The 23,438-nt window shown below is 45.3% G+C and overlaps 3 protein-coding genes across 8 annotated transcripts in view; 2 read left to right on the top strand and 1 right to left on the bottom strand.

Moving 5' to 3' along the window:
• The first annotated feature begins 149 nt into the window (after nt 1-149).
• Nucleotides 150-7,230, top strand: C1QBP (complement C1q binding protein). The gene is made up of 6 exons (XM_039476338.2): nt 150-497; nt 1,072-1,222; nt 4,623-4,716; nt 6,341-6,436; nt 6,694-6,816; nt 6,945-7,230. The coding sequence occupies exons 1-6, from the start codon at nt 257-259 to the stop codon at nt 7,092-7,094; spliced, it is 855 nt and encodes a 284-aa protein (XP_039332272.1). The 5' UTR covers nt 150-256; the 3' UTR covers nt 7,095-7,230.
• On the bottom strand, nt 7,228-19,685 carry RPAIN (RPA interacting protein). Of its 4 annotated transcripts, XM_003931356.3 has the most exons (7): nt 19,550-19,683; nt 18,369-18,539; nt 17,026-17,086; nt 13,670-13,781; nt 13,464-13,527; nt 11,817-11,957; nt 7,228-7,581 (listed from the first exon to the last, which is right to left on the bottom strand). In XM_003931356.3, exons 1-7 carry the CDS (start codon nt 19,628-19,630, stop codon nt 7,552-7,554), a joined length of 660 nt encoding a protein of 219 aa, XP_003931405.1. In that variant the 5' UTR covers nt 19,631-19,683; the 3' UTR covers nt 7,228-7,551. The 4 variants fall into 4 exon arrangements, with proteins under 4 accessions (XP_003931405.1, XP_010340273.1, XP_074244615.1 ...); XM_010341971.2 differs by lacking the exon at nt 11,817-11,957 and having other exon boundaries at nt 19,550-19,682; XM_074388514.1 differs by lacking the exons at nt 11,817-11,957; nt 13,464-13,527; nt 13,670-13,781 and adding an exon at nt 15,777-15,894 and having other exon boundaries at nt 19,550-19,685.
• Nucleotides 19,686-19,737: 52 nt separating this feature from the next.
• NUP88 (nucleoporin 88) overlaps nt 19,738-23,438 on the top strand; it is a 34,416-nt gene continuing 30,715 nt past the window's right edge. Inside the window, exons 1-2 of one of the 3 annotated variants that reach the window (XM_074388512.1) lie at nt 19,738-19,834; nt 20,224-20,791. In XM_074388512.1, coding sequence (XP_074244613.1) covers nt 20,495-20,791 — 297 coding nt within the window. In that variant the 5' untranslated portion in view covers nt 19,738-19,834; nt 20,224-20,494. The remainder of the gene's footprint in view (nt 19,835-20,223; nt 20,792-23,438) is intronic. The other 2 variants (XM_003931358.4, XM_074388513.1) reach the window with 2 other exon arrangements.

The raw sequence follows: 23,438 nt of genomic DNA, 5'->3' as shown, positions 1-23,438 counted from the left end.
GAGGGCATTAAACAGCTTCGGACAGCTGACTCAGGCTAACGCAGCAAGAAAACTCGGGAAAAGATGCGAGGCTTCCCGGGCTGCCCCGGAGGTCTCCAGCAGAGGGCGAGATTCCGCCCACTGGCCTTAGGTCTTCAGAGCGCCGGCGCGAGAAGCGCTTCCTGGCTGGGCGGGGCTTCCGGCGGCAGGCTAAGTCGCGGGGCGCCTAGGCCCGGGTTGTCCTTTGCGTCTGCACGTGTTCGCAGTCCTCTCCGCGATGCTGCCTCTGCTACGCTGCGTGCCCCGTGTGCTGGCCTCCTCCGTTGCCGGCCTCCGCGCCGCGGCCCCCGCCTCGCCTGCTTCGCCATTCCGGCAGCTCCTGCAGCCGGCGCCCCGCCTGTGCGCCCGGCCCTTCGGGCTGCTCAGCGTGCGCGCGGGTTCCGAGCAGCGGCCGGGCCTCCTGCGGCCTCACGGGCCCTGCGCCTGCGGCTGTGGCTGCGGCGCCCTGCACACCGAAGGTGAAGTTCACGCACGCGGGCCAGGGGTGTTGTTGGGGTTTGCGGTCCACAGAGGAAAAACGTAGACCAGGAGTGGGGCCTGCAGCCGACCTCCGAGATCTGGGACATTATTCCATTCATTGGCAACCAGCGGGTTAAACCCACGTGTGATCATACTTCCCCCCACCTCTCCTTTCCACCAGTTTCATTTTCTGTTGGAACGGGATAGATAAATACTAGAAGGTACCTTTATCCTTAGCCTTAGTCTCTCGAAAGTGGACCTTTGGGAAGGCCCAAGGTCGTGATTGAAAATAGCATAGTTAAATCGTTTGGCAAGTGGAAGAGGATGTCTGGAAGTTCTGCTTTATAGCAGAAGGGGGGCAATGCGTTCACTGTTGGAAGTCACTTTTCCAAAATCAAGCTTAGCTTCCCAATACTGTTGTGTTATTTTTACAGAAAAGGAAACTGAGGCTTCCGGAGTAACCATAATAGCAGAGAGATTAGAAACAGGCCAGATTTCTGGCTGCAATAACCTGGGTAATAGTTTTATGTTTTAGACTAACTGGCTTCTCTTTCTATGTATCTGGATTTCTAGGAGACAAAGCTTTTGTTGATTTCCTGAGTGATGAAATTAAGGAGGAAAGGAAAATCCAGAAGCATAAAACCCTCCCTAAGATGTCTGGAGGTTGGGAGCTGGAACTGAATGGGACAGAAGCTAAATTAGTGCGGAAAGTTGCCGGGGAAACGTAAGTACTGGTCTGGGGATTCCAGGGCACCAACTCCATTACCCTGCAAGACCTGTCATGGGTCATCCCCAGAAGAGCCGAGTTCAGGTGTGGATACTTTGATAAATGGTTTTCAAGAGAATGAAGGATTCATTTGGACAAATTCATAAGTTCAGATAGTTGATTCACTGAACACAGATTTGCTGTGGGCTGGTTACTAAGGAGACAAAAATGAACACAAAAAAGTACTGACAGAACCAGATTGATCTCTGGTTTACAGCCCCAGTAAGGTAGGACCCTGATCTCTTAATGTCTAGAGTGGGTGAAAATGCAACATGTAAATGTAACTTCTGTGTAACAGGATGGGGTTACACTGTAGTCAGGGCTGCCATCAGAGCTTGGGAGTTTGTGACCTAAGGCAGCTCTCCCATCTTCTAAGCTAACTGTTAAGGGTTTACACTTTTTTTGCATTATAGTCGTCCATAATCTTATTACACAGATAAACGTTTAGCATCTTCCAGTTTTTTTTTTTTTTTTTTTTTTTTTGAGACGGAGTTTCGCTCTTGTTACCCAGGCTGGAGTGCAATGGCGTGATCTCGGCTCACCGCAACCTCCGCCTCCTCGGTTCAGGCAATTCTCCTACCTCAGCCTCCTGAGTAGCTGGGATTACAGGCACACGCCACCATGCCCAGCTAATTTTTGTATTTTTAGTAGAGACGGAGTTTCACCATGTTGACCGGGACCGTCTCGATCTCTTGACCTCGTGATCCACCCGCCTCGGCCTCCCAAAGTGCTGGGATTACAGGCTTGAGCCACCGCGCCCGGCCCTTCCAGGTTTTTAAAAGTGAATTTCCTTTGTAATTGACCTTATGATGTATATATAACTTTTTTTTTTTTTTTGGAGACGGAGTTGCCCAGGCTGGAGTGCAATGGCATGATCTCGGCTCAGTGCACCCTCTGCCTCCCAGGTTCAAGCGATTCTCCTGCCTCAGCCTCCTGAGTTAGTTGGGATTACAGGCATGTGCCACCACGCCTGGCTAGTTTTGTATTTTTAGTAGAGACAGGGTTTTGCCATTTTTGCCAGAATGGTTTTGATCTCCTGACCTCATGATCTGCCGGCCTCGGCCTCCCAAAGTGCTGGGATTACAGGCGTGAACCACCGCACCCAGCCTTTAATAATTTTTTTAAGTGACAGCTTTAACAAGATTTAATTTATATGCCATAAAATTTACCCATTTATTGAAGCTTATTAAATTGTTTCTTAGTCCTCATAGAATTATGCATCAGATACCACTGCCTAATTCTAGAACATTGTCATCCCCAAAGAATACCCATTAGCAGTCACTCCTGATTCCTCCAGCTAGCCACCCCAGGCAGTCACTGAGCTACTTTCTCTATAGATCGCCTCTTTTGGTCATTTCATATAAACGGAGTCATAATATGTAGCTTTCCCCCTACCCCACGGAGTCTTGCTCTGTCACACAGGCTGGAGTGCAGTGGCAGGATCTCGGCTAACTGCAACCTCTGCTTCCTGGGTTCAAGCAATGCTCCTGCTTCAGCCTCTTGAGTAACTGGGATTATAGGCGCATACCTGGCTAATTTCTGTGTTTTAGTGTTGGCCAGGCTGGTCTTGAACTCCTGACCTCATCATCCACCTGCCTGGGTCTCCCAAAGTGCTCCAATTACAGGTGTGAGCCATGCTGCCCAGCCTGTTTACCTTTTTAATTGTTGGGTTTTAAGAGTTCTTTAGTTTATTCTGGGTATAATTCTCTTATCACATTAGCGATTTGCAAGTATTACCATCCCATCTCGTGGGTTTTCTTTTCATTCTTGGTAATGTCCTCTGACACAAAAGTTATTAATTTTGTTTGTTTTTTTGTTTGTTTGTTTTTTCTTGGTCACTTGGGCTTTTTTACTTTTCTTCTGATTGACCAAGTGCAACTTGTGCTTTTTTAGTGTCACATCCAAGAAACCACTGCCTAACCCAAGGTTGCGAAGATTGATGCCTTATTTTTTTCAAAGCGTTTTCTAGTTTTAGGTCTTAGTTTAGGTCTCGGATCCATTTTTAGTATGGTGTGAAGTAAGGTCCTAGTTCTCTTTGCCTATTGGATAGTGTGTTTTTTCCCATACACAGGTCAGTTGTGTCTTCTGTAATCTCATTTAAAGACCATTTGCACAAGCTTTTCACAGCTATTTGGGGGCTATTAAAAATAATACTCTGGCGAACATCATTGCATTTCTGTGCCCAGGAGCTCAGCTTGGTCAGCACAGTTGGAATTAAATACAATTTTGTCAACTTCAGACTGCCACTGTTACTGTGGAGAAGTAACTTCATTGGCACAGCAGCTAGTTAGCACAAGTCGAGGAGGCAGCACTTAATGTACTTTTTTTTTTTTTTTTTTTTTTTGAGACGGAGTTTCGCTCTTGTAACCCAGGCTGGAGTGCAATGGGGCGATCTCGGCTCACCACAACCTCCGCCCCCTGGGTTCAGGCGATTCTCCTGCCTCAGCCTCCTGAGTAGCTGGGATTACAGGCACACGCCACCATGCCCAGCTAATTTTTTTGTATTTTTAGTAGAGACGGGGTTTCACCATGTTGACCAGGATGGTCTCGATCTCTTGACCTCGTGATCCACCCGCCTCGGACTCCCAAAGTGCTGGGATTACAGGCTTGAGCCACCGCGCCCGGCCAATGTACTCTTGAATGGTACTGCCCAAGTTGCGTAGTCCAGCAGGTCTATCTAGTTCTAAACCTCAGGAATTTTAAATCAAACTTTGGAACATGATTTGTCATGTGTGGATTCTTGCACCTTAAAATTGTCATTAGTTGGTTTTTCTGGCCTGCTTTGTGATGATAAAACTCCCCATAAGTACTCTGAAGAATGGCTCTACTACAGCCTTTGTTCTTTGTGAGGCATCCCCCTCCTGGGGCCAGGGTGCTCTCACCTTCCATTGCTCCTTCCTTTCCTTGCAGGGCGGATTTTCTGATAGGGAAGGCTTTAAAGGGGCTTCTGTTCCGTCTCACAAGCTTCTCAGGTCCTTATTTTCACTAAGCGTTCCCTGGTAAGACCAGGGTAAGCAGTGTCTGCTGACTATGGACATGAGATGCCCAGTCAACACACGGCAGTGAGCCCTGGGATACTGGCCTGTTGGGAGTAACCCATGCATGACTTGTTTGGCTGAGATAAACTGAGGCCAGCTTTGGCTTCCAGCAGCTGTCACATGGTAGGCACACTTCAGACCTGCTGAGTCACTGGGAATTGGAGGTAGGCACCCAACCCTGTTTGAAGTTCTGCATGAAACTGCCAGCCAGGATAGAGACATTGTTTCAATAGGCCTTTTTAACTGTAGCAGACCTCCATGTTTATGTGTTAGCCTACTCAGTTAAAAGCTGCCTTGTCTGTTGTCTCTTGCCCTTTTAGAATCACTGTCACTTTCAACATTAACAACAGCATCCCACCAACATTTGATGGTGGGGAGGAACCCTCCCAAGGGCAGAAGGCTGAAGAACAGGAGGTAAGCTTAACACTGTAATCAGCTTTTACCTAAGTTCTGACAGGCTGTCCCTGGGGCTCAGAGGAGCACTTTGGGAGGCCAAGCTGGAAAGATCCCTTGAGGCCAGGAGTTTGAGACCAGCCTGAGGAACATGGCAAGACCCTGCCTCTAATGGTGGCACATGACTGTGGTTCCAGCTATGCAGGAGACTGAGGCAGGAGCAATCAGTGGTTTCTGACCAGCTTTAACAGCACTGTGGCTCCCTTTTCTTTCTTTTCCCAGGGACCGAATATGTTGCTGTCTGCCAGCTCAGGCTTAGTAGTTTGGCCAATATTCTCTTTTTATTTTTTTTTTTTTTTTACAATCAAGTAGATGAAGTGAGGACAGTATTCTCTTAATGGAAAGGATATGAAATGGTCTCAACCTTTCCCATGATAGGGAGTTTTTTTGTTTTTTTTTTTTTTGAGACAGGGTCTCACTCCATTGCCCAGTCTAGAGTGCAGTGGTGCAATCTCTGCTCACTGCAACTTCCGCCTCCCAGGTTCAAGTGACTCCCCAGCCTCAGCCTCCCGAGTACCTGGGATTACAGGCATGCACCACCACAACCAGCTAATATTTGCATTTTTAGTAGAGATGGAGTTTCACCATGTTTGCCAGGCTGGCCTCGAACTCCTGAACTCAAGTGTTCCGCCCACCTGGGCCTCCCAAAGTGCTGTGATTACAGGCGTGAGCCACCATGCTCAGCCTCTTCCAACATTTTTAAGAAGTGCTGTGCCCAGCCTAGTAGCCAGCCAGTATGAGGGCCACAGAGTCCCTAGAGCTTCTGCCAAAGCAGCCATCAATACAGTGTTGTTTCATGACCTGGTGTGGTCAGCATAGCTCTCTGGTATGCTTCTTTACCAGCCACCCCAACTATTATTTCCCTGACATTGGACCCAGTCTGCTCCCAGAGCTCACCATTAGGAAAAGTTGCTGCTGTTACTCAGCCATAAGGATGGCCATTTAACCAGGTTCCCCAGCCTTTGACCCTGGTCCCTTATGAAGACTCTTGGAACAGTCAAGCTAGAAAGAGATCTTGAAACTTTAGGAAGACTCTGCAATATATGGGTGGAGAAAAAGGCTTGGAATGTTAAGGGACTGATAGAAACTCAGTTAATTGGCACATGGCTGAGGCTGGTATCCTTTTATTTATTTTTTCTTTTGGAGATGGAGTCTCACTGCCGTCAGCCTGGGCTGGAGTGCAATAGCAAGATCGTGGCTCACTGCAACCTCTGCCTCCCAGGCTCCAGTGATTTCTCCTGCCTCAGCCTCCTGAGTAGCTGAGATTATAGGTGCCTGCTACCACGTCTGGCTAATTTTTGTATTTTTAGTAGAGATGGGGTTTCACCGTGTTGGCCATACTGGTCTTAAACTACTGACCTCAGGTGAACCACCCTCCTCAACCTCCCAAAGTGTTGGGATTATAGGCCTGAGCTATGAAGAGATAAAGCTCTTCATTTGGGAACAGTATGGCATAAGACTATTAAAATGGCTACATTGTATCCTAACAGTGGTGGCCATCAGACACTCTGAACTGAGATCCCTGATCCAGGCATCCATCTCCTTCCAGCAATGGCATGTATTGACTTCTTGTTTCTTTTCCCAGCCTGAGTTGACGTCAACTCCCAATTTCGTGGTTGAAGTTATAAAGAATGATGGCAAGAAGGCCCTTGTGCTGGACTGTCATTATCCAGAAGATGAGGTATGCAGGATGGAGTGCTAGCCCCTTGGTACCCCTGGGGAACACAGCGTGTCTCTCGGGAACTTCCTGTCCCTTTTAGCAGACATTTAAAGATTTTCAAGCTTAGACTAGCAAAGCCAGGAGAGGGAGAGGTATGGAGTGAGGGAAGAGGGTTAAAACCTAATGAGTGATACGCTGCCAGTGACCCCCTTTTCTTTGCATGAGTCTGGCTTGCCCTGGAAAACCCTTCAGTTTCCCCAGATACTGTTTCTTCTCAGGTTGGACAAGAGGATGAGGCTGAGAGTGACATCTTCTCCATCAGGGAAGTCAGCTTTCAGTCCACTGGCGACTCGGAATGGAAGGACACTAATTATACACTCAACACAGATTCCCTGGACTGGGTGAGTGCTTGATAAGATGTGGGAACCTTTTGGACCTTGCAAAGGAGGGTCCTAGTTCAAGGAGAGAAAGAAGAATTTTAATGGAAATTAGAGATTTTTTTTTAACTAGTAAATGTTGTTTTTTGCAGGCCCTATATGACCACCTAATGGATTTCCTTGCGGACCGAGGGGTGGACAACACTTTTGCAGATGAGTTGGTGGAGCTCAGCACAGCCCTGGAGCACCAGGAGTACATTACTTTTCTTGAAGACCTCAAAAGTTTTGTCAAGAGCAAGTAGAGCAGACAGACACTGAAAGCCATAGTTTTACGGCAGGCTTTGGCCATTGGACAAATCCAAGTCTGAAGCTAGACACATGCTTTGAAATGATTATCATCCTAATATCATGGGAAAAAAAAATACCAAATTTAAATTATATATGTTTTACGCTCTCATTTATTACCACTTTTTTTCTGTACAAATCTATTATTTGTAGATTTTTGTATAACATAATAGACAATAAAATTGGTTTATCTCCTCCAAGGCAGTTTGTCTTTTCTATTCCTCCCCCTTCAACCTGCGTCACAAAAAAAACAAGAACAGATGCTGGAAAAGGTTTTTCTTTTTTTTTTCATTCAGTATCACTGAAAAGTTTCAATACAAAATAAGTTATAAATAAAAGACTTATATGTACAAGGCTCCTCAGAGGGAATGAGTTGTCTTCAGCTGATTAGAATGATGTGACTCCAAGCTGGCTCTAGAGGATCACAGCCCAAGTATCACAAGCCTAGGTTTAAACAGGAAGATAATTAGCTTAAATTGTATTCTAGTCATGACAGTCATCACTAGTGTCGTTTGTCAAGGAGGCCACTGATGACTGCCCCTCTTGCTTTGCTGGGCCTCTGCCCTGCAGCCTTCAAACAACTGCCTTGGAAACCATTGGCATCAATATAGTCTTCAAGCTAAGATTAAATCCTGTAGATGAACTAATCAAACATCCTTACCCTCAGGAAACCAGTGACCAGAAAGACTGTATTCAAATTCTTGATGGCCTGGGGCCTTTAAAGCCCAGCAGGAAGATGAGACTCCAAATCTACACAAGATTGATGCAGGTATGTATCACAGGGGAGGTACAAACCATGCATGATCAGTATAGGCAGAAAACTGTCTTCCCCTTGATTTGTAATATCAGTAAGCACCTGAGTGTAAAACTGGCTCCCAATTCCTTGATGGCTCAGCCCACCAATATGCTAAGGAATCCAGTTTGTCCTTAACCCATTTATGCAAATTTTTTGTGTGAAAAATCAGAATTTGGGGATGACCTTGAGCAGTAAGGCATCAGTAACTCCCACAGGTTTAGTGTCCAATAATGGAACACTAGGCATAAATAGGTTACCCTTGTTTCTTACCACTTCCACAGGTAATATATTTCGCTTTCTCTAAAAGGCACTATAGCCCTGCTAATAGGTAGTTTAGCATGTTCCATCCCCATGACCACCACCTGAGCACCTTCACATCTGAAATATTCCTAGTCCTTATAATACATCACCATCTTCTGCAACGCACCCCATCTATCTTCCAACACATCCTCAACATTTATGCTGAGCTACCCTACACCCTGACCTCGCCAAATTCTAACCCAGTGGTCCTTGATTCCCCCTTAAGTGAAAACCAAAGGTTGAGTGGCACGCTGAACTAGAGCATTCCAAATGTCTGCCTTTCCAAATGTTGAACTCGGAACCTAAAGAATACAATTTTGTCTTTTACCCTCCTGTTTCTTGTTTTTTTATTTTTTAGGCATAATCTCCCTGTCGCCCAGGCTGGAGCACAATACCGTCATCTCGATTCACTGCAACCTCTGCCACCTGAGCTCAAGCCGTCCTCCCACTTCACCCTCATGAGTAGCTGGGAGTACAGGTATGAGCCTCCATGCCTGGCTAATTTTTGTATTTTTAGTAGAGATGGGGTTTCATCATGTTGCCCAGATGAGTCTTGAATTCCTGGCCTCAAGTGATCCACCCATCTCAGCCTTCCTAAGTGCTGGGATTACAGGCATGAGCCACAGCACCTGGCTGTGCTTCTCATGTTCGCTGTGACCCCCCCACCTCCCCTGACTTACCCAACAATGGTCTCCCTTCCCACCCCAGAGCCCACACTGCCAACTACGATCTCCAGGACTGCTGCATAGCACTCACCTCCCAAACCTCACTACCCACTTGGCTTCACTGCTGCTCTGAGCCACAGCACTGATGGTTAGGTGAGTGGATAACCGGGGTCCATAACAAGTATATGCTGAGCTGAAGCTGTACACTCAGCAGTTAGGCAGTCTTCCGCTTACTCTAATTGCCCTTCTCATACCCCTGAGCATTTGGATTTTCATACTTAAAGAGCTCCAGACACCATTATAATCTGTGTGGATGACTCACTTGTTCATCTTACCAAGAAGGCAGAAGCCAAAACCATCTGACTTGTGCCTCTTCAGCTCTCCTCCCTCCACCTTAACTCATTTGTACAAGCATATTAAGCACCTATTTATTAATATATGCCGAGCACAGGGAGTAAAAGATACGGACCTTGCCCTCAAAGGTCCGTATCTTTGTATCTTTGTCCGTATTGACAAAGAGGAGCAGTAACTGCAACACTATTATAGGTGACATGGCACGAGGTACAGTGGAAGCCCAAGGAGAGACCAGCTAATTCCCCTCTGCCAGCCCTCCTTAGGTTTACTGAGAATGGTAACAGACTCCAAAGGAATGGACTCCTGAACTGGCCGTTTTTTTAAAAAAAAAAAAATGGGGTGTTGCTCTTGCTGCCCAGACTGGAGTACAGTGGTGAGATACCCACTCACTTTATCTGCTTTCCGGGTTCAAGCGATTCTCCTTCCTCAGCCTCCCAAATAGCTGGGATTACAGGCATATGCCACCATGCCTGGCTAATTTTTTATAGTAAAAACAGGGTTTCATCGTGTTGGCCGGGCTGGTCTCAAACTCCTGACCTCAGATGATCCACCCACCTTGACCTCTCAAAGTCTGGGGATTACAGGCATGAACCACCACACCTGGCCATCAGTTCTGTTTCTGAGACACAGTCTCACTCTGTTACCCAGGCTGGAGTGCAGTGGTGTGATCTCGGCTCACTACAACCTCCACCTTCCAGGTTCAAGCAATTCTCCTGCCTCAGCCTCCCAAGTAGCTGGGATTACAGGCACCCACCACCATGCCCGGCTCATTTTTGTATTTTTAGTAGAGATGGGGTTTCACCATGTTGGCCAGGCTGGTCTTGAACTTCTAACCTCAAGGGATCTGCCTGCTTTGGCCTCCCAAAGTGCTGGGATTATAGACAAGCCACCATGTCTGGCCAAGACTGGCCAATTCCATGTGAGGAATCAGGCTGAATGAAGTACATGGCATATTGTAGTGCTCAATAAATATCTGTGCAAATGATCCTTAAATGGAGGGGGAGGAGTCAAAGGCATTCAGGCAGAGCGGAATAAACAGCACAGAAGCCTGAAAGCACCTGCATACTCGAGCATCTGCAACCAGTGCTGGGTAGCTGGGACAGGAGAACACATGCCTGTAATCAACAGGAAGTAGTAAGGGGTTTCATTTGAACTTTCATGTACTATGTTTCTTTCCATGCAAGCTGATGGAAAATGGCATCCTTCCACCAAGGCCTGAGCCTGGAGCAGGAAACAGCAGGGACACTGGAACCAGAAAGGTCGGGGGTCTAATACCAGCTCTATCACTTAGTAGTAAAATTCTGGCCAGATTACTTCACTCCTCTGAATCTGTTTCCTATTTCTAACAGGAACTACCCTCTCCCTCATGAACTTAATGCTCCAGCTAAGCAGAACAAGATGCTCTTTGTATACACTCCAGTTTCCTGCTTCTCTGCCTTGTTCTTCATGTAGAGATCTTCCACTTAAGCTCTACCCCTACAACTCGCCAGATCTCCATGTCTGTCCAGATCCATTCCATGCTTTAAGGCCAAGTTAAATGCCTCCTCCAGGAAGGTGTCACCGTAAGTGACATTACCCTCCTCTGAACTCCCATAAGCCCTCCCGCTACAGTTTTCCAGGGGTACTGCCTGTTTATTCTGTTCTCTTATTACCAACCCAAGACTTGAGCTCTGTGAGAGATATGTATTTCTGAATTTTAGTAAGTCCTCAGTTAATTTTTTTTAATGAATGAGTAGAATTAAGTACCTACGGAAGAAACTTGATAAAGGTGAAATGGCTGTGTTACTAGGCAATGCTGCTTATAATAAAAATGACCCCTATAGGTTAATTGCATTTGGAATTAGAGGGCCATGAAGGAATTCTAAATACTCAGTAGAAGGCCATGGCTATAAACTTCCTAAAGTACAGCATGCGCCTAATCCCAAAATTCCCCTGGGACCAAAAAGCAATAATAATATATATTTTACTGATTTTATGTGTGTTTGTGTGGATATATATACACACACATACATATATGTTGCATGGTTATAAGAGATACTGGTTCCTATAGCATGCTTAAGACTTCTAAGACAGGTGGTTCCCATACCCACTTGTCTTCTGTCCCTCACACCTCAGCTGTCACTCAGGCTAGTGACTAGCCCTTGGACCTCTGTGAAAACTCTGCTGACAGCCAAACCTAATGCTGCCCTGCTATGCTTTCTGCCCTGTTTCCTTCAGCAAAAGTGATGCCAGTGTGGCCTATCTAGGTCTTCTGACTCTGAAATTACCAGCTGAATCCAAAATGACCACTGCTGATCTAACAAGAGCAGGTGTGGAGCCGGGCATCCTAACTCCCAGAGCAATCCTCTTGTCATGATCCTACGCTGCATCTTCCCTTCTCTTTTCAGGGAATGATTGGCCTTTGAGTTGAAATGACTTGTTACCTTCACTTTTCTATGCAAGTAAATTCCTTAGAGAATAAACTGCATTAAACATTTACCTGTTTCTAGGCCATTACTTCTATCAAGGTGAGAATAAAACCAACCACAGACCCCACCACAGTCTGGGTTCCATGAGAGGCTTACCAGACAGCTCATGAGAAGACTGGACTTTTCTTCTGTTCCTCCAGTGACTGAAAATTCAGGTGTGTGGGGACAATGTGCACTGTGCTCATTTATACTACCCTCTAAACAGGCACGAAGCTTCTGCTCTGTCAAGTCAGAAGACTACAAAATAAAAAAGTTCAACCTCATCTTAGTGACTTGATAGCCAACAGACTGAAAATCCTCACTCCTTATGCCAACCAATGTAATTGTGGCTCACTGTGATGGCTTGATTCTTTGGAGGCTTAAGGATACTCTTGGGTCCATGACTGTACCAAGAAGATCTCTTAACCAATCTCCATTTAACTGCCTCTCCAAATTAACCAATACCCTCTACTCCTGTTGTAAAACACACTGACAGCCACACATGGCAGGAAGAACACTCAGAGATTGCAGACTACTTTCCAGCCTCCCTCTGCCTCTGCCCTTACCAGCTGAGTGCATCCTTACCAACAACTATTAGTATTTGCTCCCAGCTCTGCTTGGGTTACTTGAACTTGCTACTGTAACTCAGTAACATTACTTATTAAGTAAATCAATGATACAGGGGAATGATAATGAAGTTTTATTTTTAAGTGAAAAGTTTAGGAAACACTCTAAAAGATGAGCTGCTTTAAAAAAAAGAGAAAGAGCTACAGAATTAGGTAAACGATGGGGAGGAAAAAATTTCAAAGTTGTATACTCAGCTGCTTGATCCACTTTATGGAATTAAAACTGGAAACTCTGGACTGTATATTATAGGAGTTGGTTATATAAAGAAGGTGACCCAGCCAGGCTTGGTGGCTCACACCTGTAATCCCAGCACTTTGGGAGGCCAAGGCGGGTGGATCACCTGAGTCAGGAGTTTGTACTGGTGAAACTCCATCTCTATTAAAAATACAAAAATTAAGAAACAAAGAAAAAAAGAAATAACAAGAAAAAGAAAAAAAATACAAAAATTAGCCGAGTGTGGTGGCACACACCTGTAATCCCAGGTACTCAGGAGGCTGAGACAGAAGATTTGCTTTAACTCAGGAGGCGGAGGTTGCAGTGAGCCAAGATTGTACCACTGCACTCCAGCCTGGGCAACACAGTGAGACTCTGTCTGAAAATAAAAATAAAACAGGTGACTCAGCTCTCCAACCAGCAGAGCCACACTCAAAGGCTGTCAAATAAATTTATGTGTTTGAAACTTTCCATAAAATATTTTATTTTTATAATTTGCCTCTTTAACCAACTGCTCAATTAACTGGCAGATTTGCACTTCAGTCCACATCATGCCAGATAAAAGGGCTCCTTCTGTATTTTAAGATTACTGAAGCTTAAATCCTGAATTGGGTATGGCTTCATATATAGAAAATTTTTATGGAACATGAGATACAGGCATTCCCAATTCCAAGCTGAGGTCTCCATTAAAAAACTTAAGCAGTGGTGGCTCTCCAGGGCTCTAAAAGCCCTGATGTGTACTGTTTGCCAATTTTCATGCCATATATATTCTCACCATGGCTGATTTGAAGCTATCAATGTGACACCACTGAACATAAAATTGGGAAGAAACATACACAGTGGGCTCCAAGCCAGCACTGGAGGGTCTTCAAGAAAGTGATATATGTGGGAAGAAGTGTCACAAAATCTGTGTGAAACACTCACATGAGATGGGATGGACAGGCCACACTGACACACGACCACACCGCCTGTGATTCTCAGGTTGTACCTAGAAGCAGAATTAAGATCCCAGAGCATCATGGCCACCAGACCTGGATCTTCAAACCTTTTCAGGCAACAAATGTGGGGGGAAATGCCACTCAAGAGTGGGGAATGGGAATCAATAATGCTGAAAAGGTTTTAACTCTTACTTTGTACATACAGGACAGATGAGTGGGTTTGCCTCCCACTCAGCCAGCATGACACTGAGACACTTTTCATCAAACTGCAAGCTCTTCTCATACTCGCTGATGATCGACTGCTCTGCAAGGCAAAGGCAGTTGGAGTGCTTCACCATGCTTCAGGTTGCCCTGTATTTAATTCTAAGCTTCACTTCCAAAGGCTTCTGTCACACAAGGGAAATATTTGGGCAAAACCACAAAACCAGTCACTAGTTTTTACTGCTCTCAGGCTGTTGAATCTCTCTCCCTCCTCTCTGTCCCCTTTTTGTGAGCACAAGAAGTAAGCTAAGACACAAGAAGACAATTTTCACACACATCTCCAGAGGCCATAGGAGCATATGGAATATCAGGGTCCCACAGGCAACTAAAAAAAGCTGACAAAGAGAACTGATGGATGGCCAGGCGCAGCTCACGCCTGTAATACTAGCACTTTGGGAGGCCAAGACAGGCAAATCACTTGAGGTCAGGAGTTCCAAACCAGCCTGGCCAACATGGTGAAACCTCATCTCTACTAAAAAATACAAAAAATTAGCTGGGCGTGTTGGTGCACACCTGTAATCCCAGCTACTCGGGTGGCTGAGGCAGAAGAAATGCTTAAACCCGGGAGGCAGAGGTTGCGCTACAGTACTCCCATCTGGGCAACAGAGCAAGACTATGTGTTTAAAAAAAAGAGAGAACTGATTTCTGATGTCAGGACAACCCTGCTGAAGCAAAAGTGATCTGTTTTCCAAGTATGTCCACATACTTGAAATCTGTGTAGTTCAGAATCTGTGTGCTCATTCACTCAGCAAACATTCAACAGTACCTAGTATGTGCTAGTCACTGGGGGCACAAAGATGAAAAAGACTGTCCTGTCCTTGTAGAGCTGACAGTCTAGATTTAGGCGTCCCCAAACTGCGGCCCCCTGAGGCCATTTATCCGGCCCCCTGCCGCACTTTAGAAAGAGGCACCTCTTTCACTGGTGGTCAGTGAGAGGAGCACAGTATGTGGCGGCCCTCCAACGGTCTGAGGGACAGTGAACTGGCCCCCTGTGTAAAAAGTTTGGGGACACCTGGTCTAGATATTAGGGAAGGAGTCAAAAAACTACAGCCATGCTTATTTGTTTATGTAATGACTATAACTGCTTTTCCATTAGAACCGAAGAGTTGAACAGTTGTGCCAGAGACCACCACATGGTCTGTAAAGTAAAATATTTGCTATCTGGCTCTTCACAAAAAGTCTGTCCACCTCTGCTTTAGAATGTTCCTTATGGCTGAGTAAGCACAACACAGTAAATCCTTGTCACTTCAGATTTATCAGTTTAATATGCCCCCAAATAAACATTTGGTGAGTCTTAGTTTCACCACTCAGATAGGTTTTGTAGGCGGGGGAAAGGGAAAAGATAATATCTTAAAGAATTTATAGTCTAACTGGAATCAACAGCAAGAGTTGTAACAACTAACACTTGCATGGCACTTATGTGTCAAATGCTATTTTAAGTCCCTTACATATGTTAACTTCTTCACTATTATTATTCTTATTTTAAAGGTAAAGAAACTGAGGCACAGGGAAATTAAGTGCTTCGCTCAGTCCCACACAAATTAAAGTGGTAAAGCCAAATGAATCTTAGGGGTATGACTCAACAGTGTGTACTCTTGCCTCACCATAATAGCTGTTGATTATTGAAAACTCTCTATGTGCCAGGCAATGCCCAAAGTCTTCTACACATGTTGTTTAAGCCTTACAACAAACTTAGAGGGTATTATCTCCATTTTACAGGTCATCAAAAGGAAGCCTAAGGCTGGGGGCCATGGCTCATGTCTGTAATCCCAATCCTTTGGGAGGCTGAGGTAGGAGGATTATTTGAGTCCAGGTGTTCAAGACCAGCCTGCACAACACACTGAGACCTGTCTCTACACACACACACACACAAATTAGGCTAGGCATGTTGGCTCACGCCTGTCATCTCAACACTTTGGGAGGCTCAGATGGGAGGATCACTTGAGACCAGGGAGGAGTTTATCACCAGCCTGGGCAACAGAGTGAGACCTTGTTTCTGTAAAAAATAAAAAAGGTAGCTGGTCACGGTGGTGCATACCTGCAGTCCCAGCTACTCAGGAGGCTAAGATGGGAGGATTGGTTGAGCCTAGGAGGATGAAGCCACAGTGAGCCATGATCATACCACTGCACTCCAGCCTGGGCAACACAGCAAGAACCTGTCTCAAAAAAATAAATAAATAATTTTTTGTCTTGTTTTTACCATCTTTAGCTAAAAAAAAAAAATTAGCCAGGGGTGGTGGCACATGCCTATGATCCCAGCTATTCAGAAGGCTGAGGTGGGAAAATCACTTGGGCCCAGGAGGTCAAGGCGGCAGTGGGCCGTGATCTCACCACTGCACTCCAGCCTGGGCAGAGACCCTGTCTCAAAAAACAAAAAAACAAAGCCTATTCAAATCAGGGCTACATGGAATAAATGTCTTAACTATATAAGGCAAAAAATTATGCTATCTACACAGTGCTATGGACACCTACATCAAGGAGTCGATGCTCACAAGGCCCTGAGGAGTTAATAGAGAATACAGCACTTAAAATGAACAAGTCAAGGGATCTAACTGACCATGTACTGTCACTGTATCTTGTAAGATGGCAAGTTGCTTTTTTTTTTTTTTTTTTTTAAGAGACAGGATCTCACTCTGTCAACCAGGCTGGAGTGAGGTGGTGCAATTATAGCTCACTGTAACCTTAAACTCTTGGGCTCAAGTGATCTTCAGCCTTCTGGCTGAAGGAGGCTACAAGTATGTGCTACTACACCCAGCTTTTTTTTTTAATTTTTGTAGAGACAGGGTCTTGTTATATTGCCCATGGTGGTCTTGAAGTGGCCTCAAGCAATACTCCTGCCTCAGCCTCTCAAAGTACTGGGATTACAGGCATAAGCCACCACTGTCAGCGAACTATTAACCCATTAATAGAGAGGCAGGATGGTAGAATAAACATGAGAACTGGATTCACACAACTCATTTTGCTTCCCGTCTCCTCCACTTACTAGCTGTATGACCTGCATGAGAACACCACCTTCTATTCTAATACTACTATGTTACTCCTGGATAGTCACATGGAGAAAAGTGTCATTAAATGAGAAGTTCATAGCACAAAGCCTAGCAGCACCCTGGAGACCCTTATTATTGGGAAGATAGACACCCAAGACAACCGAGTACAAAAGAATCCTTTTGGATACTTGACTGATGGAAGTAAACAAAGGGGACTTATGAACTAATCCTGACTGAAGGAAAGGTCACAGCATTCTGGTAGCTAAATTTAGGTAAGGAAGGACTACTCTTAGGGGTTACCTTGCTCAATCAGCTCCTGTTGGATTTCCTCCAGCACAGCCATGTCTATCAGCTCCTCCAACTGGAAGAGAAAGTGGAGGTATCAGAAGTTGAAGTATTAATAACCAACTAAGCCCCACAGTGATTCATACTTGGAGGCTGGCTTGAAAACCTAGATTTACTGGACAAAATCAGTCCAGTCCTCCTGCAGAATATGCTGACAGTGGGGTAATGTTTTCATGCTGAGAAGTCATCAACAAATGATCCAACTACCCAGTGACAAAATAATGGTACCCAATTTTAGAGAGATGATATAGGGTAGTAGTTAAGTACATATTCTTCCAAGGCTATGTAACCACAGGAAAAGCTCCTAGTCTCTGCAGATCTCAGTTTTGGCCTCTGTAAATTGGGAATAAAAATCTATCTGAAAGGGTTACTGTGAGTACTAAAATTGTGGTGCTATATGGCAAACATTGGTGTATTGTAGAACACATAAAGGCCACTGAATAATGCATCATTATTACACAGTGCATTGATGGTTTCAAATATTTGCCCACATTTTCTTACATAGTCTTTACAATGCTGACAACATTATCTTCTCCATTTTATAAGTGTGAAAACTAAACCTCAGAGAGGCAGATTGAAGATGAGTCAATAGCCAAACCAGGATTTGAATTCTGGAACTCCTGACTTCCAGTCCAGTGCTCTTCCTGAAACACTATAAATGGTTTCCTTTCCACACATGGCTCCCAATGCTGGCTGAGATTAGAATCAGAAAGTGTCTGGAGACTGTTTTAGAAAGAGATTCCTGAGGTGGGCAGATCACTTCAGGTCAGGTGTTTGTGATCCGCCTGGCCAACACGGTGACACCCCTTCCCTGCTAAAAATAGAAAAAAAATTAGCCAGGCATGGTGGCACACATCTGTAATCCCAGCTACTCGGGAGGCTGAGGCAGGAGAATTGCTTGAATCCGAGAAGCAGAGGTTGTAGTGAACCAAGATCACGCCATAGCACTCCAGCCTGGGCAACAGAGCAAGACAAAAAAAAAAGAAAAAGATTCCTGTCTATGCCCAACGATAGAGGCAAGAAGTGAAATTTCTTTATTTTTAGTTTCATAGATGATGATGTTGCAGTGATGAGCAGGTCTACAGTTTGGTATTTCATAACAATTCATCTAGACAAGTCTAATATTAAGGGTAATTAATTCTCTAATATTAAGAAAAGCCTGGGTTAAAAGCTGTTAAATGCTAAATGGGGGTAGGGAGGTGGTGGGTTTAGAGGACTCGAATAAACAAGTAAAAGAGGACCCTAGCAGTTCTTGGTAGTATAGTCCCCCTCCCTGAAAACACATAGCCCAGCCTGACCTGAGCCAAGTCTTCTGGACAATTCTCCACTGACTGCAAAGCATTCCACTCTTCTTCCATCACCTCTTGCACTAGAAAGGTGTTCTGAGCCTTCCCTGGCATACTGCTTCCAACCTGGCGGTACCTGTTTAGGACCCTGTCCCGGCTGTTTCTCATTCTCTCCAGGCATCTCTTGGAAAAGAGCAAGATGAGGAGGAAAAAAAAAAGCATTTCTACTTTTAAAAAACACTCTTACATTAGTTGGGAAAATAAAGTTTACAGACACAAAATTTCAACCACACTACTAACTAGTGTTATTTTTGCATATTCCTCTGTAGAGATACATACAATTACAATGCTTTGTACATGAATTTACATATAACCATATTTTTTATTCTATCTTCAGTCCCAGTTTCCTTAATGGTCAGGTGCATAGTATCTCAGCATCCAACGTCCTATTACAGAACATTTACATTCCTTCCAAATTCTTGCTACTCTAGACGTGGCTGTGGTAACGGCCTTCCTGTACAACAGCGTTTCTGAACTCAGGGAGGTTTTGTCCCCCAAGGAACACTTGGCAATGCTTGGAGACTTTTTTGGTTGTCACGATTCTACTTGTAGGACTATTAGCATCTAGTGGGTAGAGGCTAGAGATGTGGCTTAAACAGCCCTCCACAACAAATAACATCACCCTCAAAATGTACATTGTCAAGGCTGAGAAACTCTGCTGTACCTGCTATCTTTCTTGCGTTGGCTTACTTGCTTGGATAACATTACTTACTAGCAACCACACTGTGTTCAGGAGAGGCCAGAACTGAAGTGGAGCGTTCTTCTAAGCCTCAGTTAACTACTCTCTAGAGTAGAAATCTTCTCTACCTCACAAGACGAACGTATAGAAAGTACCTCTCTCGGTGGCCACCTCCGCAGCAACAGTAGATAGTCTTATTGCAGAGGTGCAAAAGGGGATGTCATGACCACACTCAAATTTAAAACAAAACTGAATCCGAAACCAAGGCTTTCTAGGACTGGGCCGACCCAGGCTAATCCCACACTCCACAGTCAGGAGGCCTGGGTTTGAGATCCGCTTCCACTAGCCGCCAGGCGCTCTGGCGCCTGCTCCACAGAGCAGGACTAAGGCAAAGGCAGAGAAGACGGGGGTAGCCGGGTCAGACTGGGGTAGTGTCCATGGCCCAAACACCCACCTGCCGAAAAGCCTCTTTCCAAGGCGGCGAGCCCACCAGTTTATACAGAGAGCGGCGCGGAGACCTCATCGACTCCGCCATCGCCTCTTCTCGGGTGACCCCGGCGCAAGCCCCGCCCCCTAGCGGCACACAGACCCCTGGGAGTTGTAGTTTTGGGGCGTTGACCGCGCTTGGATCGCAGGGTATTCTGGGAAGTGTTGTCTTACAGGCCCGCCCCACGTGGATACACATTTAAGTGTCCAAGCGAAACTTGTGAGGCCAGCCCAACCTTCAGTGAGGGAGGAGGTAAGTCTTTTTCTTTTTTCTTTTTAGATTCGCTCTGTCTCCCAGGCGGGAGTGCAGTGGCGCGTTCTCGGCTCACTGCAACCCCCGCCTCTCGGGTTCAGGCAATTCTCTGCCTCAGCCTCCCGAGTACCTGGGATTACATGCGCCTGCCACCATGCCCGGATCATTTATTTGTATTTTTAGTAGAGAGGGGGTTTCGCCGTCTTAGCCAGGCTGGTCTTGAACTCCTGACCTCGTGATCCACCCGCCGTGGCCTCCCAAAGTGCTGGGATTACATGCGTGAGCCAATGCGCCCGGCCCAAGTCTTGAGGGAAACTTCTGGATGCCTGGGTTTACCCAGAAGGAGGTTTCTAATAGGCAATTAGATACACAAGTGTGTCTCTCCCCAGGTGCGAAACCTCGAGCAACACCACCTTTCTGTTGACTTCTCGTCCCGCCCCCTTGGGCTTCGGAAATAATGCTGGGCTGGTGATTGGCTTTCCCCTGGCGACCCCGCTGCCTGATGGGCTTGGCCTCGCTTTCACCCCTCCTCTGACAGAGCCTCTCAAGCTTCCGGGCCAGCTGCTCGGTGATTGGCCGAAGCAGTGAGTGGACGGCTGCGGACTGGCTGCGCTCTTCGGCGGGCTGAGCGACTGGAGCGAGGGGAGCAGGTGGGCCAAGATGGCGGCCGTCGAGGGCCCTGTGGGCGACGGCGACCTGTGGCCGACCTGGCTTCCTAACCATGTCGTGTTTTTGCGGCTCCGGGAGGGACTGAAAAACCAGAGCCCAGCCGAAGTTGAGAAACCAGCTTCTTCGTCATTACCTTCATCGCCGCCGTCGCAGTTGCTGACGAGAAACATGGTCTTTGGCCTCGGCGGAGAGCTCTTCCTGTGGGACGGAGAAGACAGCTCCTTCTTAGTCGTTCGCCTTCGGGGCCCCAGCGGCGGCAGTGAAGAGCCCGCCCTGTCCCAGTACCAGGTACTGCCGAGCGGTTCTAGGAAGTGACCCTCACCGGGATCCGAAGTAGTTTTTTTTGTTGTTCCTTTCATCTCGGGGCAGGCGTTCCAGCGGATTGACTCCGACACTACCAGTCGCGGTCGCGGGGACTAAGGCTCTCTAGATGCTTACGGCCTGGGAGTCTGCGAGCAGGGAAAGGGCCATGGAAGAGTCAATAAAATACTAGTGATGGTGGAGTGTCCTGGCGAAAAACCAAGCAAGCTAAGGGCCGAGAACGAGTGGGCGGAGTTACTATTTTTAGTTTGTCGGGAGAAACCTATTTCATGATGTGACGCTCATAATACGTATAAATCGTAACTTTCTCTTGTGCTGTGTACAGCAAGGCAGATAGTAGATTTAAAATCACGTTTCGTGTTTGACACGGAGGAGGAAGTCTTTGTTAATTCTCCGCCTCCCCGCCACCCTGCTTTGGAAAATAAAACCATACCCAAAATTGGGATTTTTGTGAAAGTGGGTGTGATCCGGAAAGTATTACAGACTTGCTGTGATCAAATAATGGTTTATGGAAATGTTTATTTGTAATACATAGATTCTCCCCCTTTAAAGATTGGAAAGTAAAGAGCTTGGTACCCAGTCTAAGGTATGACCAATCTGTTGTGAACCCGGTCCAATTCTTGCTACCGAGAAGTGATTTAATTTTTAATAAGATGCTAGCAATGCTTCTGCAGTTTTGAAAAAAGGACAAGAGTCTGCAGTCTTATATAAAATTTCAGTTAAAATAGGGCAAGAGTCTGCAGTCTTACTATAAAATTCCAGTTAAAAATAATTGTCAAGGCCGGGCGCGGTGGCTCACACCTGTAATCCCAGCACTTGGGAGGCCGAGGTGGGTGGATCACCTGAAGTTAGGAGGAGTTCGAGACCAACCTGGTCAACGTGGTGAAACCCTGTCTCTTACTAAAAACACAAAAGTTAGCCAGGTGTGGTGGCGCGCACCTGTAATCCCAGCTCCTCAGGAGGCAGAGGCAGGAGAATCGCTTGAACCTGGGAGGCAGAGGTTGCATTGAGTGGAAGTCTTGCAACTGCACTTCAGCCTGGGTGACAGAGCTAAACTCTGTCTCAAAAAATGATAGTAGTAATTACCAAATGTTCAGCACACAGTATTCTAATAATATCCTATACTACTTTGTAGCATTTGACACAATCGTAATTATTTGTAATTATTTTCTTGTCTTTTTTTTTTTTAAGACGGTATCGCCCTGTTGCCCAGGCTGGAGTGCGGTGGTATGATCTGTGCTCACTGCAACTACCACCTTCTGGATTCAAGTGATTCTTCTGCCTCAGCCTCTAAAGTAGCCTGGATTATAGGCCTCTGCACCATACCCGTCTGCTTTTTGTGTTTTTAGTAGAGACGGGGTTTCGCCATGTTGATCAGGCTGATCCGAGACTACTGGCCTCAGGTGATCTACTGGCCTCATCCTCCCACAAAGTGCTGGGATTCCAGCCTTGAGCCATGGCACTCTGCCTCTGTCTTCTTTTCTAGACTGTAAGTCCAAGGCAAGGGCTGGGTCTGCTCTTCTAATTTTTATTTTTATTTTTATTTATTTTTTTAAGTAAGATATTTTATTTTAAATTTGGAAGTGCCAAGGTGACCATTTTAGTTTTTGTTTTTTTTGTTTTGTTTTGTTTTTGTTTTGAGAAAAAGAATAATAAGAAAAAGAATAAAGAAGAGGAAGAAAGAGAAAGAGGAAGAGGGAGAGAGAATGGGGGTATTGCTTTGCTGCCCGGGCTAGAATGCAGACTAAATATGGGTATGCCTGTAATTGTCCTTAATAATGGAGACATGAAATAAAATGAGGGAAGAGAGTAACAAACAAGGAGCCAACCAACATTTCGTTTAAACTTCTAAGTTGATATGATGTGGTACTGATAAGAGTGTATATTTTGTGTAAAGTGGAGAGTTCTATAAATGTTAATTACGTTTACTTGTTCCAGATCTGAGTTCAAGTCCTGGATATCGTTATTAATTTTCTGTCTCATTGATCTGTCTAATATTAATGTTGAAGTCTCCGACTATTATTGTGTGGGAGTCTAAGTCTCTTTATAAGTCTTGTATGTCTGGGTATTCCTGTATTGGGTGCGTGTATATTTAGGACCTTTAACTCTTCTTGTTGTTGCATTAATTCTTTTATCATTATATAATGTCCTTCTTTGCTTCTTTTAATCTTTGTTGCTTTAAATACTATTTTATCAGAGGCAAAAATTGTAACTTCTGCTTTTTATTTATTTATTTTTGCTCTCTGGTTGGTTGGTAAGTCTCTCTCCATCCTTTGTTTTGAGTCTTTGTGTATCCTTGAATGTGAGATGGGTCTGGATGCAGCATACAGTTTTAGTTTTTTGTCCAAATTGCCTGTCTTTGAATTGAGGAATTTAGTCAATTTAAATTTAGAATTGATAATGATATATGTGAGTTTAATACTGTCATTTAATATTAGCTGGCTATTTTGTCCATTAGTTGATGTAAATTCTTCATTATATTGATGTTTTTTACTTTTTGGTATTTTTTAGAAAGGCTGATACTGTTTGTTCCTTTCTATGTGTAGTGGTTCTTTCAGAAGCTCTTGTAAAGCAGGCCTGGTGGTGATGAATTCTCTGAGTGCTTGCTTGTTCA

This window comes from Saimiri boliviensis, chromosome 17 (assembly GCF_048565385.1).
Source record: "Saimiri boliviensis isolate mSaiBol1 chromosome 17, mSaiBol1.pri, whole genome shotgun sequence".
NCBI lineage: Eukaryota > Metazoa > Chordata > Mammalia > Primates > Cebidae > Saimiri > Saimiri boliviensis.
The sequence above is the reverse complement of the archived record's forward strand: the minus strand, read 5'-3'. Positions and strand labels throughout refer to the sequence as shown.

What these genes read in the sequence shown, in the direction of transcription:
- C1QBP (XM_039476338.2), top strand. Translation starts at nt 257, where the DNA reads ATGCTGCCTCTGCTACGCTGCGTGCCCCGTGTGCTGGCCTCCTCCGTT. An exon ending in CGGAAAGTTGCCGGGGAAAC is followed by an intron (nt 1,223 to 4,622) that starts GTAAGTACTGGT and finishes TTGCCCTTTTAG; the next exon opens with AATCACTGTCACTTTCAACA. An exon ending in AGAAGGCTGAAGAACAGGAG is followed by an intron (nt 4,717 to 6,340) that starts GTAAGCTTAACA and finishes TTCTTTTCCCAG; the next exon opens with CCTGAGTTGACGTCAACTCC.
- RPAIN (XM_003931356.3), bottom strand. Translation starts at nt 19,630, where the DNA reads ATGGCGGAGTCGATGAGGTCTCCGCGCCGCTCTCTGTATAAACTGGTG. An exon ending in GGAAAGAGGCTTTTCGGCAG is followed by an intron (nt 18,540 to 19,549) that starts GTGGGTGTTTGG and finishes CTCTTTTCCAAG; the next exon opens with AGATGCCTGGAGAGAATGAG. An exon ending in GTCCAGAAGACTTGGCTCAG is followed by an intron (nt 17,087 to 18,368) that starts GTCAGGCTGGGC and finishes TTTCTCTTCCAG; the next exon opens with TTGGAGGAGCTGATAGACAT.